Genomic DNA, 19936 nt, shown 5'->3' with positions numbered 1-19936 from the left:
ATAATTTCTACCTTGCTTGAGGGTTAACTGAGTGAAATGTACATATGTGTTTGGTACATATAGGAGATTAATAAATGTCAGCTGTTGTTTTCATCTTTTGTGAAGATACTATGAAACAATTGAAGGTTAAGAATGGAACCTGGAGAACCCCAGCATTTAGAAGTGGGTTAGAGAATGAAGAGCCTGAGGAGACTGAAAGATATGGCATAGTGGGGCTAGGAAACCTTTTTACAGTAGCTGAAAAGTGAAAGGAACTGTTGATGGTTTAGAAGAGGAGGTGGACAAAGAAACCACCTACAGTGCTATGTAAGAAGCGGAAGAAGAGAAGAATATGTAGAGTATAATGGGAACATTCCAGAGCTTATGTTATTATGTACTGGGGTCTTAGAAAGCATCTTAGAGGAAGAGGCTCTTGAGCTTGAAGAGTGAGTAAAACATAATAGGAAAGGGATTTTTTTTTTGCATGGATAATAAGATTCTTTTGGGCAGAGGCATAGAGAAAAAAGGCAAAATTTATACACAAACTTGACTGGAATAAAAGGTGTGAGCTTAGATGTAATTTTAATTTGTTTAGAATTTCAAAAATTACTAGGTTTTTGGTTTGGAAGTCTACTGGAAGTTCTTATGCTAGTAGTTAAGAAAACAGAACAGCCCAATGCATATAGCAGACAGTCAGTAAAGATTTGTTGAATGGAGGAAGAGACATCAGGTCAGTATATTAGTAAATATCCCTGACTCTTCACTGTTCAATAGAAAAAAGGCAAAATCCACAAAAACAAACATGTCTTTTCTATCCTTTCTGCCTAGGAAATTACACATTATTCAAATTCTTGATACCTTTACTTCAAGGACCTGATAAAGTGTTGCTTCCTTTTTTTTTAAAAGATTTATTTTATTTCCCCTCTCCTCCCCTCCCCCCCACCCCCCCATTGTTTACACTCACTGTCTTCTCTTTGTGTCTGCTTGTTTTGTGCTCTCTGTGTCTGCTCATCTTTTTAGGAGGCACATGGGAACTGAACCTGGGACCTCCAATGTGGGAGGGAGGTACCCAATTGCTTGAGCCATCTCCACTCCCTGCTTGTTGTGTTTCTCATTTCTTTTTGTGTCTCTTCATTGCATCATCTTGTTGCATCAGTTCTCTGTGCCATCCCGTCACATCAGCTTACTGTCTTGCTTGTCGTCTTTAGGAGGCCCCGGGAACTGAACCCTGGACCTCCCATGTGGTAGGTGGGCGCCCAGCTACTTGAGCCATATACACGTCCCTGTCGCTTCCTTTTTGAAGCCTGTCCTGACTCTTCAGGCCAATTTATACTTCCTTCCACATACTGTCACAAGCCCTAATGCCTGATAGAGCATTTGTATTGCACAGTCTTTTTCCTGTTCATATTTCTCAAGACTCATAGTTGGCATGTATTGAGGGCTTACTAAGTGCTAGGCATTGTGCTAAGTGTTTCATGTTATTATTATATTTAATCTTTACAATTACCCTATAGGGTGTAGGTTCTATGATTTTATTTCATTTTATAAATGAGGATACTGAGGTATAAACAGGCTAAGCAACTTGTCATACAGCAAGAAAATGATCAAGGCTGTACTCAAATCCAGATCTATCTGCTCTACACTCTTAACTACTTTACCATACTGTCTTAAAGTTGATTTAAGTGAATGAATGGTTAATTTTAAAATATTTTAAAAATATAGCCTATGTTATTTACCTCTCTCTGTTATATGTAAATGAATCAGGAAATGTTTGTCTTATGAGTTGTAGTTATATCTTGTTGCTTTGACTAACAATTCAAAGAATTATTTTTTAGAACAGATTATGATATTAATATTCAGAATACTTTTATCCGTCGTTAGTATTCACTGTTTAGTGATTAGTGCTGTTTGTGAATTGGTGATGTAAGGCTTTCATTGTAATTTATCATCTTAATTTTTTAATAGCACAATGGTTAAGAGCACAGGCTTCGGGGTCAAGTAGACCTGGGTTCAAGTGTCCATTCTTACATACTAGCTATGTGATTTGGACAGGTTGCTTAATCTTAAATCTTAATGTGTCCTCATTGTCAAATAGAGAATAATACCCATGAGAATTGAATGAAATTATTAATGAAATTAAATGAAATAATGTATATATAAAATATATGTCTCAGCACAACACCTAGCACAAAGTAAGAGCTCATATAGTAGCTACGATCCATAATTTCTATCAGATTTAGTATTTATAGAGCTGAATCGACAAGGAAATAGATTTTGTGGAAGGCAAATATTACTTGCTTAAAAAGATTTTCATATAATGTGAAATCTAATGAAAGCTTTTAGCTGTGTGGTTTCGATTTTTTCCTATTATGCCACCCAGATTTTTCCTTAATGTAACTTAACATTCTCAAGGCAGTTAACCTTTTTTTCCCCCTGTGTTATGACTGGGAGAAGAGACAGAGTTTAAGAGAAATCTGCTTTTGTTTTCAAAGATATTAAAAATGTGTTCGTACAAGGAAATTGAAGTTTCTCAAGAAACTTTTATTTTGTTATTCTAGGGTAAAACTCATTCCCAGCTCTTAATAATTGATCGTGGCTTTGATCCTGTGTCCACTGTCCTGCATGAACTGACCTTTCAGGCAATGGCATATGATCTACTACCGATTGAGAATGATACATACAAGCAAGTATACTTTGGAGGGCATATTCAAACAGGATAGAATATGAACATTTAGTGCTTTGTATAAACAGAAATCTGGAGGCCCTTATAACCTTTTTATTCAAAGACGTTATCCTTTTCTTACCCCTATAAGCATAATCTTTAAAAACAATATCTTCACCTTGTAAGTGAATGGATGACTGTTTAGAAGCTCTTTTTGGTGTATTATTATAATATTGAAGTAGAAACCATATTCAAAATGGTTAGGCTGTAATTATTCTGAATCATAAACCCAAAAGTATGTGTAAGTGCCTCGTCAATGTAATGTATTTTTAAAAGATTAGGAAACTAGAAAACTAAATAGAGTGACTAATAAGAATAGGCACAGTATTACCATTTTGGTACTTAATTTTTACTTAACCTTCATGTAGTAAATCATACTCACTTTGAAAGTAATGTCAAATGAAAGACTAAGTGAAAAAAGAGTAGCTTTTCTATCAAGGTAACATTTTACTGTTATCTTTATCATTTGTGTGTGTGTGTGTGTGTGTGTGTATAATACGTATACATATTTATTATACTTTCCAAATCCAAATCATCTTGAACACAATAGTAAAAATGAAAGTAACTCAGTATTTTCTGAGACTTTATAAATTAGTTTAGTAGTTTTACTACATTAGAAAGATCCAAACACTTCTGATAATTACAATACTTATTTCTTAAAATAAATACTGCTAAACTTAATTTTGCATTTTCTGTTGTATTTTTATTTGTATTCTGGTCAATCCTGGATTCTGTGAATTTTTCTCTGTGTTATTTGTGTTAATATTTTAGGACAGAGAAATCAACATGGGTGATAGTTCTTAAACTCAGGTTAACATGCATTCTTGTAGCTCTTTTTCTAATAAAAACTAGTTTCAAACAGTTTTTTATGAAGGGGTATTGTTTACCTCTACTATTCTTTAAGTTTCCAAGTATGCATTATTCAAGAGATTTAGAAAAGAATAAACTGCAGTACACTAAAGGATTTGATTTTAGAAAATACAGATTTCAGACATTTCTACCTAGTATTTAAAATATTTATCTGTCTAGATTTGCTAGCAAGCAAAGCAAGCTTTCATTTGGTAAGAATAAAGGAGATATTTTATTTTAAAGAGCTATTTTATTTAAGTGAGATCATAGAATATTTTTCCTTTTGTGTATGGTTTATTTCACTCTATAATATGTTCAGGGTTCATCTATGTTGTTGCATGTCTCAGAATTTCATTCCTATTTATAATAAAGTTGAATAAATTTTCCATGGGATGTGTATACCACATTTTGTTTGTCCATTCATCTGTTAATGGACGCTTGGATTGCTTCCACCTTTTGGTTATTGTGACTAATGCTGCTATGAACATTGGTGTACAGACATCCCTACCCTCAATTCTTTTGAGTATATACCTAGAAGTGGAATTGCGGGTCATATGGTAGTTCTATACTTGATTTTCTGAGGAACTGCCAAAATATTCTCCACAGTGGCTGTACCATTTTACATTCCCACTAACAAAGCAGGAGCGTTTCTATTTCTGTGCATAGTCACCGACACTTATTTTGGTTTTCTGTTTTCTTTATAAATAGCCATTCTAGTGAATATGAAGTACCATCTCTTTATGGTTTTGATTTGTGTTTTCCTAATGGCTAATGATGTTGAGCATCTTTTTCAAGTGCTTATTGGCCATTAGTGTAAAGACATTTCTTCTTTAGAGAAATATCTATTCAAGTCCTTTGCCGGTTTTTTAATTAGGTTGTCTTTCTGTTGTTGAGTTGTAGTTCTTTAATATTCTGGATATTAAACTCTTATCAGATATGTGGTTTCCAAATATTTTTGTCCCATTCTGTTGTCACTTCACTTTCCGAAAATGTCCTTTCATGCACAAAAGTTTCAAATTTTGATGCAGTCCAGTTTATCTGTTTTTCCTTTTGTTGTGTGTGCTTTTGGTGTAAAATTTAAGAATCCATTGCCTAATACAAAGTCCTGAAGTTATTCCCCCGTTTTCTTCTAGGAGATTTATAGTTCTGTTTCTTATATTTAAGTCTTTTATTTCTTTGACCCATTTTGACTGCATTTTTGCTTAATGCAGTCTTGTAATTAGGCACAGTCTTTCTACTTTTGGGCATCTGCAGTGAATGCTACACAGGTTTTATAGTTGAGACCTATAAATTTGGGAGCTCTGGAAATGACTGTATTTATACAGCAGAAGTTTGTTGTGGGCAGTTCACAGCTAAGAAAGCACAGGAAATCTATAGTTCCAAGGATAGCTGAACCTTCTCTAGCTCCATAAATGGAAGGAGGTTATCTGCATAAAAAGAGAAGGAAGAAATTACATCATTTGGGGAAGCATTCAGGAGGTCCCTTTTTTCTAACCTTTGAATACTTTTGTGCTCCTCCCCCCATGAAAAGCTGCTCATTTCAATAGAACCCATTAAAATGATCACAGTTTCTTTAATATTAATTTTCCTCTTGTCTCCTTATCTGGTGTTTGTTTGTTTATTGAGGTCCTGGGGCCAGAGATTAAACCCAGAACCTCATATGAGCAAAGCCGGTGCACAACCACTGAGCTGCATTGACTCCCCTGAGTTTTTTTTTGTTTGCTTGTTTTTCTTTTGTGGGTTTTTTTTTTCTTGATATGGAGACACTGGGAATCGAACCTGGGACCTCCCCAGTGGTTTGAGCCATATCTACTTCCTCTGTTCTTTAAAAGTAGTTTATAGGGTTGAGGAGAAATATAGTAACAGATGATATATATATTGTTTGTGAATTTTGAACCATCTCTGAAATATCTTCAATATTTAATAGGGAATTTATTTTAATAGTGTTTCAAGCAATTGAAATACAAAGTATTAGTCTTGTTCTTAAAGTTAATGGTAGGATGTTAAATTTTTATTTCTTAAGATACCCTTTTGCTGAGCTAAAATTCTACAAAATAACAGCTGAATCTAAAGTTTGAATGTAAAAATATCTTGACAGGCACTGTGCTTTGATAGTGTAGGGATGGCAGTATGCTTAGTTTTAGACAGATATATATTGTCCCTCTACAATAGTGGGCTAAAATATATAGTTTTGAGTTTATTGAGCTATGTCTTAAAAATGCTGTTTGTCAACATGATTCTTTTACTTTGGTGGGGGTGGGGAAGAATCCAAAAGGGTTATGCTTTTTTCTACTTGTAGATATAAAACAGATGGGAAAGAAAAGGAAGCAGTCCTTGAGGAAGATGATGACCTCTGGGTCAGAATTCGACATCGACATATTGCTGTTGTATTAGAGTATGTGAACCAGTTTTCATTTTTTTTTTTTTTTTTAAAGATTTATTTATTTTTATTTAATTTCCCCCCCTCCCCTGGTTGTCTGTTCTTGGTGTCTGTTTGCTGCGTCTTGTTTCTTTGTCCGCTTCTGTTGTCGTCAGCGGCACCCGCTTCTGTTGTCGTCAGCGGCACGGGAAGTGTGGGCGGCGCCATTCCTGGGCAGGCTGCTCTTTCTTTTCACGCTGGGCGGCTTTCCTCATGGGCGCACTCCTTGCGCGTGGGGCTCCCCCACGCGGGGGACACCCTTGCGTGGCACGGCACTCCTTGCGCGCATCAGCACTGCGCATGGCCAGCTCCACACGGGTGAAGGAGGCCCGGGGTTTGAACCGCGGACCTCCCATATGGTAGACGGACGCCCTAACCACTGGGCCAAAGTCCGTTTCCCAGTTTTCATTTTTATTCCATATTTTTTCAGACACTAAATACATGGTCATACATTTTTAAATTTTAAAATAATCAGTTCTGTATTAAAGTTTTACACCTTAGAAATTTAAAGTTTTCTCATAATTTGGCAGGGAAATTCCCAAGCTTATGAAAGAAATTTCATCAACAAAGAAAGCAACAGAAGGAAAGGTAAGTGTCTTTTATTTAACTTTCAAAATTATGGTAAAGGTGAATTTTAAACTTCGTGTAAAATTTTTATTTTTTTTAATTGAACTTGTCATTTTGGGAAATTTCCAGCATACGCAAAAGTAGAGAAAATGAACTTCCATTATCCAGCTTCAACAGTTGCACTGTTTGGTGTGTTTTGCTTCATAGAGGTTTTTTTTTTTTTTTTCATTTTTTATCAGTTTTTTTGGCCCAGGTAATTAATCCTTGTTTCATTAGATCTTTTGCTATTAATTTCATGCACCTATCAGCTTCTTCACTAGAATTCTTGAGATCTTGATTCAGTGCAGTGGTATCCTCTTGAAGTTATTTAAGAAATGTCATTAGAAACTGGTGCCTCAGAGAAGTTGCCATAGTCCTTTCCATAGGTATCTGAGACAGCCCTTTTCATTGAAGATGAAGTACACTGGCCTGTAGTTAATTGCAAGTGTTTTCAGGGAAACATCAGAATAAAAACTGCCTCTACATGCAGAGAACTTAAAATGTCCATTGTTAACTTATTACTGTTTTACAAAAGTGAACAATCAGATGAAAGTTCATAATACATTATTTTAATAACAATTGAACTTATGACCTGTAATACTATAGTTATCCAGTATCAGGTATATCAATATTTGGACAACTCAGACAGTGAGGATATTAAAAAGTCTCTAAGAACTTTATATAATTTCTTAAATGTTTATATTAATAACATTTTATCCTATAATTTGAACCAAAAGATAGTTACAAAATCCTTTTTAATTTGATAACACTTCCTTTGCAACTGATAGTATATCAAATAAAATTAACTAGTGTTAGCACCTCTCTTTTTTTTTAAAGTCAGTTTTATTGATACATACTTATAAAGCATAAATCCATCCAAAGTGTACAATCAGTGGTATTCAGTGTAATCACATATTTGTTGCATTCATCACTTCAATCATTCTCAGACCATTTTCAATTAAAAAAAAAAAACCAAAAAAAATCACCTATCAATCTGTCTGTGCTTCCCCTGCTGAACATAGCTGCTATTCTTTTTCCTTCTCTCTCTGTATTTGTATTTACATTTTTAAAAACAGTCTTATATATGCAGTATCAACTATATTCGTGTTTTATATGAGGTTTTCTATCTCATATAGTCCCATGTTACAATTTTTAGCTTTCCTTCTAGTAATATACATGGCCTTAGACTGTCCCTTTCAACCATTATCATACCCATGCAGTAGTACTACTGCTAGTTACAAACATTATGATATGCTTTAACCATTTCTGTTCATTTCCAAAGGTGTACCACAACCTTTTTACCAATTCTGCACATATTAACCTTAAGCTTTCCATTTTCTATCCTCCTCCTAGTTTCTGGTAACCTATATTCTAATTATTAACTCCATGAGTTTACACAATATATTTAGTTCATAATAGCACAGTCATATAGTATTTGTCCTTTTGTGAAAGTTTATTTTTAAAAAGTCATTTAGCCAGTCTCATCAATGCATTGTTGAATTTTTTATATTGAGGTATAATTTCATAAAGTGCATAGGTCTTAAGTGTATAGGTAGATGAATTTTTACTCATGTATACTCCTGTGGAACCACCACCTAAATGAAGATACATAACTTTTCTATCATTCCTATAGGTACCTGCTTGCCACTTGCCAGTTACTACCTCTTGGCCAGATGTAAACGCTATTCTGATTTCTCTCACCATAGATTAATTTTGACTGTTCTTGAACTGTACGTAGGTGGAATCGTATAGTACAGGAGTTCTTAACCTTTTTTGTTCCATGGATCCCTGTGCCAGTCAGGTGAAAACCACAGACTCCTTACAAAGTCCACACTATACTATGTATTACTTAATAAATGTATCACACCTGCACCAAAACATCCCCATAAAAATATAAAGGTTTTTCAAAATTTCAATTCAAGCTCATGGACCTCTTGTTAAGAACTCCTGATATAGTATATGCTCTTTTTTGTATGATTTCTTTCACTCAGTGTTGGTATTTTTGAGATTCATCCATGTTCAATTCTTTGTTTTTTTCCAATAGTGTATATTATACCATTGTGTAAATATACCACAGTTCATTAATCTGTTCTCCTGTTGAAGGACATTTCCAGTTTTGGGCTATTATGAATAAAGCTGCCATGAATATTTTTATACATGTCTTTTAGTGGATACAGGCTCTCTTTCTCTTGGGTATTGAGTAGAATTGTTGGGTCATAGGGTTGGGGTATATTTAGTTTTAGTGGAAAATGCCTAAAATTTTGCAGAGTTTGAAACAGTTTGCAATTCTGCCAGTAATGTCTAGTTTCAGTTGCTCCATATTTTTACCAACAGTTGGTATTTCTAGTTTTCATTTTTTATTAAAATTTTCATTTTGTGAGGTGGTATGTTATTGTGGTTTTAATTTGCATTTCCCTAATCATGTTGAGCACTTTTTCTTATTCTTATTGGTTATTTATTTGGCTATCCTGTTTTATGAAGTACCCATTTCAAGTCTTGTTCATATTTAATTGAGTTGTCTGGGTTTTGGTTTTTTTTTTAACTGATTTTAGAAGTTATTTTTATTTTTCTCATATGAGTCCTATGTATGTGTACATGTATCTTTTGATGAACAGAAATTCTTAGTTTTAACAAAGCCCAGTTAATCATTTTTCCATAGCGTTTTTGTGGCCTGTAGAAGAAGTCATTGCTTACCCCAATATCATTAATATATTCCTCTGTTTTCTTTTAGAAGCTTGATCATTTTAGCTTTCACATTTAAGTCGTTTGGTTCACTCAAATTAATTTTGGTATTTGGTGTGAGGTAAGAGTTAAGGTTCATTTTACTTTCATTTGAATATTCACTAAAGCACCATTGATTGACAAGACCATCCTTTCACCACTGAATTTCATTGGTGCCTTTGTTGTAAATCAAATAAACATAAATGTATGGTCTGTTCCTATACTCTGTTCTATTCCTTGGTCAACCCATCTTTCCTTGTGCCATTAACACACTGTCATAATTAATGTAGCTTCATATTTAGTTTTCAAATTTGGCAATTTAAATCCTCTTTGTTCTTCGAGATTGCCTTGGCTGTTCTAGGACCTTGGCATTTCTATATAAATTTTAGATTCTGTTTGTCATTTTCCACAAAAAATATTTTACTGAAATTTTGATTGGGATACATGAGTCTGTAGACCAGTTTTGGGAGAACTGGTGAAATATTGAGTCTTCTGGGTTCATGAATGTGCAATATCTCCTCATTTATATAGTCTTCGATTTCTCTGAGCAGTGTTTTAAAGTTATCAGTGTAGAGGTATTGCACATCTTTCATTAGGTTCACTCCTACATATTCTTTTTTAAATTCCATTTTATATTTTGTTATTAATATATAAAAAGCAAATGACTTTTGTATGTTGCCCTTGGATCCAATAACCTAACTAAATTAACTGTTTAATTCTACGTCGTTTATAGATTGGATTTTTTATATACATAGTAATGTCATTTGTAAATAAAGAGAATTTAAACTCTTCTTTTCCAATTTGTATATTTTTAACTTTTTCTTGCCTTACTGTACTGGCTTATCTCTAGTATAAGATTGACTAGAACTGGTGATAAACTTCATTGTCTCATTCCCAGCCTTAGGAGAAAACTGTCCAATATTTTATCATTGAGTATAATGTTAGTTTTAGGTTATTTTAAAAATACCTTTTATCTGAGTAAGGACGTTCCCTTCTATTCTTAGTTTACCAGTAGGTTTTTTTTTGTTTTTGTTTTTTGTTTTTTAATCAGGAAAGAGTGTTGAGTTCTATCAAATGCTTTTTTCAGCATGCATTGAAATTATATTTTTTCTCCTTTATTTTGTTAATGGGATGAATTGCACTGATTGATTTTGTAACAATAAATCAACCATGCAATCTTGGAATAAACCCCACTTGATCACTTAATATTACTGGATCTATTTGCTAATATTTTGTTTAGGATGCTTGTAAAAAATTTCGCTAAAATATTTCCTTTTTGTAATGTCCTTGTTAGGTTTTGATGTCAAGATTATATTGAAAAAATTAGCTGTGAATCTCTCCCTCTCCTCCTTATTCCCTGAAAGAGTTTAAGATTGTTTTTATTTGTTCTACTACTGCTTGAAAGAATCCATTATTGAAGCTATCTGGGCATGGAGTTTTCTTTATGGGAAAGTCTCTCATTACAATTAATTATAATTTCTTTAATAAATATAGAGCTATTCAGGTTTTTTATTTCATCCTTTATCAGTTTTGGGAATTTGCGTTTTTTCAAGGAATTTGTCCATTATATCTAAATTTTCAAATATCCTCCTATTATCCTTTCAATAGTCGTAGAATCTGTAGTGATGTTCCCTTGTGTTAATCCTGGTATTATTAACTTGTGCTTTCCCCTTTTTTTAGCATCATTTTGGCTAGAAGTGTATCAATATTATTAATATTTTCAAAAAGTCAACTTTCGGTTTTGTTGATTTTCTCTATAGTATGTTAGTTTTATATTTAATTGATTTTTTACTCAATTTTGTTTCCTTCATCTTTTTTTGGTTTTATTTACACATACTACATTTCTAGATTCCTGAGTTGGAAGCTTAGAACGTTGATTTTCACGCTTTCTTCTTTCCAATTATATACGTTTAGAATTATTTCCTTCTTGGTGTTGCTTTAGCTGCATCTCACGATGTTTCGGAAAAACTTATTTTCATTCAGCTTGAAATACTCTCTGAATTTTCATTGTGATTTCTTCTTTGACTCATATTATCTAGAAATGGCTTAATTTCCAAGGCTCTGGAAATTTTCTAGTTATCTTTCTGTTGGCAAATTATAATTTAATTATACAGTGGACTGAAAACATGTACTGTATGATTTCAGTCCTTTGAAATTTGTTAAGACATTATGACCTAGCATATGATCCATTTTGGTAAACACACTATGTGTACTTGAAAAGAACACAAATTTTGTATGTGTTAAATTAGTTAATCATGTCTTTCAAATCTTTCATTTTTGCCTCTTTTTTCTAATAGTTACTCAGAGTGGCATATTAAAATTACTGATTATGCCTGTAGATTACTCAGTTCTTATTTTTAGTTCTATCAGCTTTTGAAGCTTTGTCAGCTGATAAAGCTATGTTAATAGGGTCATTATACACATTATCTTTCTATTGAATTTATCCTTTTATTATCATAAAATGTCCCTTGTTTTAGCTTGTAGTATTTCTTGCCTTAAAGTCTACTTTGATGTTTTGGTTTTTTTAAAAAAAGATTTATTTTTTATTTATTTTTCTCCCCTTCCCCCTCCCCCATTGTCTGCTCTTGGTGTCAACTCTCTGTGTGTTCTTCTGTGTCCCCTTGCACACTTGGTGGCACCAGGAAAGTGCATCATCTTGCTGTGTCAACTCTCTGTGTGTGCGGTGCCACTCCTGGGCAGGCTGCACTTTTTTTCACGTGGGGCATCTCTCCTTGCAGGGCGCACTCCCTGCATGGGGGTGCCCCTGCATGGTACGGCACTCCTTTTATGTTGCATCTCTGCACATGGGCCAGCTCACCACATGGGTCAGGAGGCCCTGCGTATTGAACCCTGGACCCTCCCATATAGTAGGCAGACGCTCTATCAGCTGAGCCACGTCCGCTTCCCTTTGATATTAATATTTAACTATACCAGCTTTCTTTTGGTTAGCATTGCACAGTATATCTTTTCCTATACTTTACTTTCAACTTGTCTGTATCTTTATATATAAAGTGTACATTTTAAAGAGAGCATGTAGTTGAGTCGTTTGTTTATTAAATATGACAATTTTTGTTTTTTAATTGTAATGTTTGATACATATTTATATAATTATTGATATAGGTGGGTTATGTCAGCCATCTTTGTTTTCTTCTTTTATCTGTTCTTTATTCATTTGCCATTTCTTCTTTTTAATTTATCAAGTCTTCCTTTCTTTTTATTTATATTTTAAAATGCATTTTTTAAAAAACATTTATTTCACAGTTTCTAGACATCTGAAGTGCCAAATAAATTAATAGCAAAGGTCATCTCCCCCTGATGTATCATGGGGCCTAAAATACTTATTTTTGTTGTTTATTTTTTATTAGAGAAGTTGTAGGTTTACAGAAAATTTGTGAGAAAATTCAGAGTTCCTATATACTCCCCTCACATACTTGGTTTTCCCTGTTATTAATACTTTGCATTACTGTGATACCTTTGTTACAGTTAATGAAAGAATATTATTTTAATTATACTGTTAACTATAGCCCTGCAGTTTTTTTTTTAAATTCTTATTCTAGTATTATTTATACAACCTACAATTTTCCTTTTAAATACATTCAAATATATAATTCAGCTGTGTTAATTCAGTGTGCTACCATCACCGCCATCCATTACCAAACTTTTTCATTACCCCAAATAGAAACTCTTTGCCCATTAACCATTAATTCCCCATTGCCTACCTCTACCTTTGCCCCTTGTAACCTGTATTCTAGTTCCTGACTCTGTGAATTTGCTTATTCTAATTATTTCATATCAGTGCAATCATACAATATTTGTTATTTTATATCTGGCTTATTTCACTCAACATGATGTCTTCAAGGGTCTCCATATTGTCATTCTTTTAGTATCCTTTGAGTTGTTTGTTAGGTATTAAAAATGTGTCCTTGTTTTATTACAATATACTTTAAAATAGTACTTTTACCATGTCCTGAATAATGCAAGAAACTTGAAATAGTTTAACTCCATTTATCCCTCTCTTTTGTGCTACTATTGTCATATATTTTACTTCAATATATTTTATAAACTCAAGATGTTATTTTTTGCTTTAAACCCTCAGCAGAGCTTTATATTATCCACATTTTTTAATCCATTCTAGCACTATTTATTCCTTAGTGCCCTTCAGTTTTTTCACCTGGGCTGGATGAATTCTCTCACCTTTCGTTTTTTTGTTTTGTTTTGTTTTGTTTTTAAGATACTTTTGCTGGAGTTAGAATTCAGTTTAGCAGTTTTGTTTTGTGTGTGTGTGTGTGTTTTCTTTTTCTTTTTTTCCTTTTCCTTTGAACAGTTTAAAGATTTTAATACATTACCTTCTGGCTTCTATAGTTTCCATCAGTAGGTCAGCTTTCATCTTATTGTTGGTTCCCTGAAGTTAAGGTGTTTTTAATGATATTTCTCTATCTTTTACTTTTAGCAGTTTGACAATGATATGCCTGACCATGATGTGCTTTTCTTAGTATTTGTCATTCTTGGTGTTTACTGAGCTACTTGAATATCTAGGTTGGTAACTTTCATTGGATTTGGAAAATTCTCGTCGTTATTTCTTCTCATGCTTATGTCCCATTCTCACTCTACTCTCATTCTGGGTCCAGTTACACATATTTTAGATACTTTTACCATATTCTACCTCTCTTGCTCTCTGTTCTGTTTACCTTCCATGTGTTTCCTCTCTCTGCTCTAATTGGATGTTTTCCAATTACCTGTTTTAATTTGGATTAACCAGACTTAGAGTCCCCTACTTGTGTTTTCTGTTTTCTGATCTCTTGTTAAGCCCATGTAATGTGTTCTTCTTTTTATTGAGGTGTAAAATAAAATTTGGCCCTTTTTTAGTATACAGTTCTTTGAGTTGATGTATGCATACTGTCATGTATCCACCACCACAGTCAAGATAAAGAGCAGTCCCATCACCCCAAAAGATTCTCTTGTGCTCCTTTGTAGCACCCAACTTCCCATCCTCTTGAAATCATTAATTTGTTTTCTGTCCCTATAGTTTTGCTTTTTCCATAATGTCATATCTATGGAATGATACAATATAGCTACTTTCATTTAGCATAATGCACTTGCAATTCATCCATGTAGCTGTAGCACTTTTTATTTCTGATTAGTATTTCATTGTATAGATGTACCATAGTTTGTTTATGTATTCTTCAATTGCAGGACATCTGGGATATTTCTGTTCTTTGGGCATTATGAACAAAATTTCTATAAACATTCAGATTTTTATGTGAACAGACATTTTCGCTCATTTCTAAACACCTAGGAATGGGATTGCTGGGTCATATAGTAAATATATGTTTATAAGAAACTGCCAAACTGTTTTCCATACCTGTGGTATCTTTTTTACATTCCCACCACCAATGTATGAGAGTCATTCATTGTGTTCTTAATTTCAAATATTGTAATTAGTTCTGGACATCCATTGGACTTTTATAAATTCTTTTTTTTTTTTTTTAAGATTTGTTTTATTTATTTATTTCTCTCCCCTTTCCCTCCACCCTGGTTGTCTGTTCTCTGTGTCTATTTGCTGCGTCCTCTTCTTTGTCCGCTTCTGTTGTTGTTAGCAGCACAGGAATGTGTGTCTCTTTTTGTTGCGTTATCGTGTTGTGTTAGCTCTCCGTGTGTGCAGCACCATTCCTGGGCAGGCTGCACTTTCTTTCACGCAGGCGGCTCTCCTTACGGGGCATACTCCTTGCGCGTGGGGCTCCCCTACGCGGGGGACACCCCTGCGTGGCATGGCACTCCTTGCACGCATCAGCACTGCGCGTGGGCCAGCTGCACACGGGTCAAGGAGGCCCGGGGTTTGAACCGTGGACCTCCCATGTGGTAGGCGGATGCCCTAATCACTGGGCCAAGTCTGCTTCCCTATAAATTCTGATTCTTTGTAGAAATAAGTTTTTATCCACTTAGTCCATCTTCTGTTTCTTTAATGTAAGTATGTTTGTTTGTTTTTTAAGGATTTATTTTTTTATTTATTTCTCTCCCCTTCCCCACCCCCCTGGTTGTCTGCTCTCTGTGTCCATTCACTGTGTGTTCTTCTGTGACTGCTTCTATCCTTATCAGCGGCACCGAAAATCTGTGTTTCTTTCTGTTGTGTCATCTCTCCGTGTGTGCAGCGCCATTATTGAGCAGGCTGCACTTGCTTTCATGCTGGGCGGCTCTCCTTACGGGGCACACTCTTTGCGTGGGGGGCTCCCCTATGTGGGGGACACCCCTGTGTGGCACAGCACTCCTTGCACGCATCAGCACTGCACGTGGGCCAGCTCCACACAGGTCAAGGAGGCCCGGGATTTGAACCGCGGACCTCCCATGTGGTAGGCTGATGCCCTATCCATTGGGCCAAGTCTGCTTCCTAAGTATGTTATTTTGAAGTCCTTGTCTTCTAACTCCAACTTCTGGATCATCGCGGGCCTGCGTTTTAATGACTGTTTTATCGCTTGATTATGTCACTTTTTTGTGTATTAGGCTTTGTTATGATGACAGTATTTCACTTTGTCTGGGATCTTTACCTAGTTCTTTATTCTGGGTAAGAATGCCAGTATTTCTGTAGTACTATGAGACCTGTGAAATCTCTGCCCAGCATTTAGCACCCTCCTACCCCCAGCAATTGTTCTCTCTTGGTCTTCCACAGTGTTACCCAGCATGTGTACAGCCAAGAATTTTACCAGGGATCCAGGGGCATCCTCTACATATTTTTGTGTTATAATTTGACTGGCTCCTTCTTTTCTACCACCCTGCCCCCAAATCCTGTATCAGCAGCCCCAAACTCTGATCTCATTTTCCTCCTCCCAGGAATACTGGTTTTTGTTTGTTTTGCTTTTGTTTCTTTTCTTAAACTTTATTTCAACTTCAAAAAGTAGAATAACAGACAAACAGCAGCTTAACAAATTATGGAAACATCACTTTAAAAAATCCTCTCTAGACGCATTTATCTTATTTATTTATCTTATCCCAGAGAGACTGTTGCTTACTACCTGGCGTCTATTTCTTTCTACTGTGGTTTGGAAAATATCCCTAGGGAAAAGGCCAGGGTGAATTTAGGGATCACTTTCAGTGCTTCCTTCATTTAAGGAGCTCAGCTGTGAGTTGTTTATTATCCTTTGTCTGAAAATTGTTGGTTTTTCCCCAGTTTTATTGTTTTTTATGGAGGGAGAGTAATTTTTATATTAGCTACTTTATTGTGGTTAAAACTGGAAACCTCATGAATTTGTTATGTAAAACACTTTGTATAATATTTAATAAACTAACCAGATTGGATAATATTTAAAACTCTAGGATTTAAAAGTTGTAATATAGAATGATTGACTCATAGGTTTACCTAAAAATGATTGATTTTTCCTAGATATCACTCAGTGCTCTTGCCCAACTAATGAAAAAGATGCCCCATTTCCGTAAACAGATTACCAAGGTAAGCAGTATTCTATTTGAGATGCTGTATTTTTAGTTTTTAGTCCCCAGTTCTGTAGTCAGGCTTAGTAGTGAGTGCCATGGAATACTTGGTATTGGTTGTCCTCTAAAATCTTACTCTAGGTCTGAGAAAAATACCCCAAATATTTAAGTTTCTCAATAACTTTTTCTGTATGTATTATCTAAATTTATCCAAATCCAACTTAAATTTTTAAAATAATTTTGTCTTGAAACAGTTGCACAAAATAAGTTTAGTATTTATCAATCTCATAAAAAAATTCCACCCTGGATTGGCTGATAGTTGTTATTCTACCTTTTTCTTTAAATTAATTGTTATATATTACATAATTAAGAACATTTACACTATGTGGGTGGTTAAACTACTTTTTTTGCTATTCCAGTCTTTCTTACAAATCACTATGAGAATAATCTTAAAATTTTTATTGTATTCCACTCTAATCAAGAACCAATAAAATTCATACTTTTTCTCTTGAATTTCAAAGGCTATAGTATTTTTTTCTCACTTTATTTTCACTATTCACAATCTCAATACAAATTCAGCCCTTCCAGTTCTATTTTTGCCTGTCTGTTAATTGTCCTCTTTAGATCATGTTAATTCTCACTTTTTTCTTTTTCTTTACCGTTAACCTTTCTTAATTGCAAACTCCTCTCTGGCTAAGTCCATACTTTCTTTCAAGGCCCATCTCAAATGTTTTACATTACCCAATAAAAAGAAAATGGTTTAAATGATTGATTTTTTCTGTTTTTTAGCAAGTTGTCCATCTTAACTTAGCAGAAGATTGCATGAATAAGTTCAAGCCCAATATAGAAAAGCTCTGCAAAACTGAACAGGTATGTGCAGAGTCAGAAATGCCTGTGTTCACGATAGAGTTCTGGAATTATCGTTGTGAATTAAAACCCTTTTGCTTGACATCATGGTTGATTTTCACAGAATGATAGAATCTCTCTTACAGGGGACCACACAGTATTTAATATATTATTCTCCACTAACATTAACAAGTATCTATACAGAATCATAGTAAGCAGTCCCTTCTAATACATGGTTATGCATTTTTGCTTGAAGGGAATGATTTAAGCTTTTGAAGCATTATTTTGGGGTAGCATTGTTGGCAGGACTTTTCTCAGTGGACAGTCATTTAAAGTAGCATCTTACAGAACACAGTATGGGCACATTTTCCTTGTTTAAGAGGTTTTTTTTTGTATCATCCCTCAAACATTTAGATCAGCACTGGCCTATGAAATTACATATGACGCAATCCACATATGTAATTTTAAATTTTCTAGTTGTCACATTAAAAAAGTAAAAAGAAACAAGGGCATTAATTTTAATAATATATTTTACTTAACCCAGTACATCCAAAATATTATCATTTCAAAATGTAATCAGTATAAAAATTATTGAGGTATTTTACCTTCATTTTCATACCAGGTCTTCAAAATCTGGTATTTTATACATATAGGACATCTCAATTTGGAGTAGCCACATTTCAAGTGTTCAGTAGGACATGTGCCTAATGGTTGTTCTTAGATTACACAGATTTTAGATTAATGGGTTTCTTCTTCTCTGAGTTATTTTTTAACATTTTGCATTTCATGCACTCAGTAGTTTACAAGTAATACCCATATTTTCCTGTGAAATATTGTCAGTGTTTCATTAAAATTGGGCAAGATTTAACAATAAACATTTTTAACTAAAAATGGATTTGGATTAGAGGCCAGTGACTACTTTTTATTTTCATTAAGGATTTGGCACTTGGAACTGATGCAGAAGGACAGAAGGTGAAAGATTCTATGCGAGTACTCCTTCCAGTTCTACTCAACAAAAATCATGATAATTATGACAAAATAAGAGCAATCCTACTTTATATCTTCAGTATTAATGGTAATGGATTTTTTGTTTATTCTCATGAATGTACTAGAATACCCAGCTTTAAAATCGATGGATAATAAGTGGCTTATTGATCATCAGAGACTGGAAAAATAGAAAATTGGGAGAAGACTGAGGATATACTGAGTGTTTAGTTTTTAAGAGCTTTATTTATATGCACCTTTTAAAATAGAAATGATTACAATAGCAGTTATGTGATTGTACTTCATATTTTTATTTTAAAGGAACTACAGAAGAAAATTTGGACAAGTTGATTCAGAATGTAAAAATAGAAAATGAGAGTGATATGATTCGTAACTGGAGTTACCTTGGTGTTCCCATTGTCCCCCAAGTAAGAAATTTTGCATTCCTTGTGTATGTGTATGTGTGTATATGCCCATGTGGTGGTTTGCATTAAATATGTCTTCTCATCTGAAAAGTTCTTAATATCACTTAATACCACTTACTTAATTATTAAGTAAGCAATTTAAAATTTTGTTTTCTTATCTTTTCTGTATGTGATTAATTTGGCAAATATATTTTTTTTAGAGAAATTACAGGCTTACAGAAAAATCATGTATAAAATACAGTTTCCATATACCACCTATTATTAACACCCTGCATTAGTGAATTGTTACAATTCATGAAAGAACACTTTTATAATTGTACTATTAACCATAAAGCATCATTTACAATAGGGTTCAGTTTGTGTTGTATAGCCCTGGATGTTTGTTTTTTAAATTTTATTCTGGTAACATATATACAACCTAAAATTTCCCTTTTAACCACATTCACATATATAATTTAGTGCTGTTAATTATGTTCACAATGTTGTGCTACCACCACCACCATCCATTACCAAAACTTTGCAGTCAACCCAAGTAAGAGTATGCACAATTTAAGCATTAACTTCCTTCCTATTCTCTATCCCCACCCTCTCCTTTGATAATATAGATTCTAGATAGTCAGAATCTGTGAGTTTGCTTATTCAGGTATTTCATATCAGTGAGATCATAATAATATTTCTCCTTTTGTATCTGGCTTATTTTATTCAACATGATGTCTTCAAGGTTCATCTGAGTTGTCATTATCAGAACTTTATTCCTTTATGGATAAATAATATTCCTTTGTATGTATATACTACATTTTATTTATCCATTCGTCAGTTGATGGCCACTTGGGTTGCTTCCATCTTTTCCCTATTGTGAATAATGCTGCTATGAATATTAGTGTGCAAAAATCTCTTCAAGTCCCTGCTTTCAAATCTTTTAGGTATATATCTAGAAGTAGGATTGTCAGATCATATGATAAT

General features: G+C 34.0%; 1 protein-coding gene across 2 annotated transcripts in view; it reads left to right on the top strand.

Moving 5' to 3' along the window:
- STXBP3 (syntaxin binding protein 3) overlaps positions 1-19936 on the top strand; it is a 90011-nt gene that overhangs the window by 36879 nt on the left and 33196 nt on the right. For both annotated transcript variants that reach the window (XM_004448982.4, XM_058303100.1), the window contains 7 exons: positions 2538-2662; positions 5850-5945; positions 6500-6557; positions 16672-16737; positions 17508-17588; positions 18501-18639; positions 18870-18976. In XM_004448982.4, the coding sequence (XP_004449039.2) occupies positions 2538-2662; positions 5850-5945; positions 6500-6557; positions 16672-16737; positions 17508-17588; positions 18501-18639; positions 18870-18976 (672 nt within the window). The remainder of the gene's footprint in view (positions 1-2537; positions 2663-5849; positions 5946-6499; positions 6558-16671; positions 16738-17507; positions 17589-18500; positions 18640-18869; positions 18977-19936) is intronic.

This window comes from Dasypus novemcinctus, chromosome 9 (genome assembly GCF_030445035.2).
Source record: "Dasypus novemcinctus isolate mDasNov1 chromosome 9, mDasNov1.1.hap2, whole genome shotgun sequence".
Taxonomy (NCBI): domain Eukaryota; kingdom Metazoa; phylum Chordata; class Mammalia; order Cingulata; family Dasypodidae; genus Dasypus; species Dasypus novemcinctus.
This window is presented reverse-complemented; position numbering and strand designations above follow the sequence as displayed.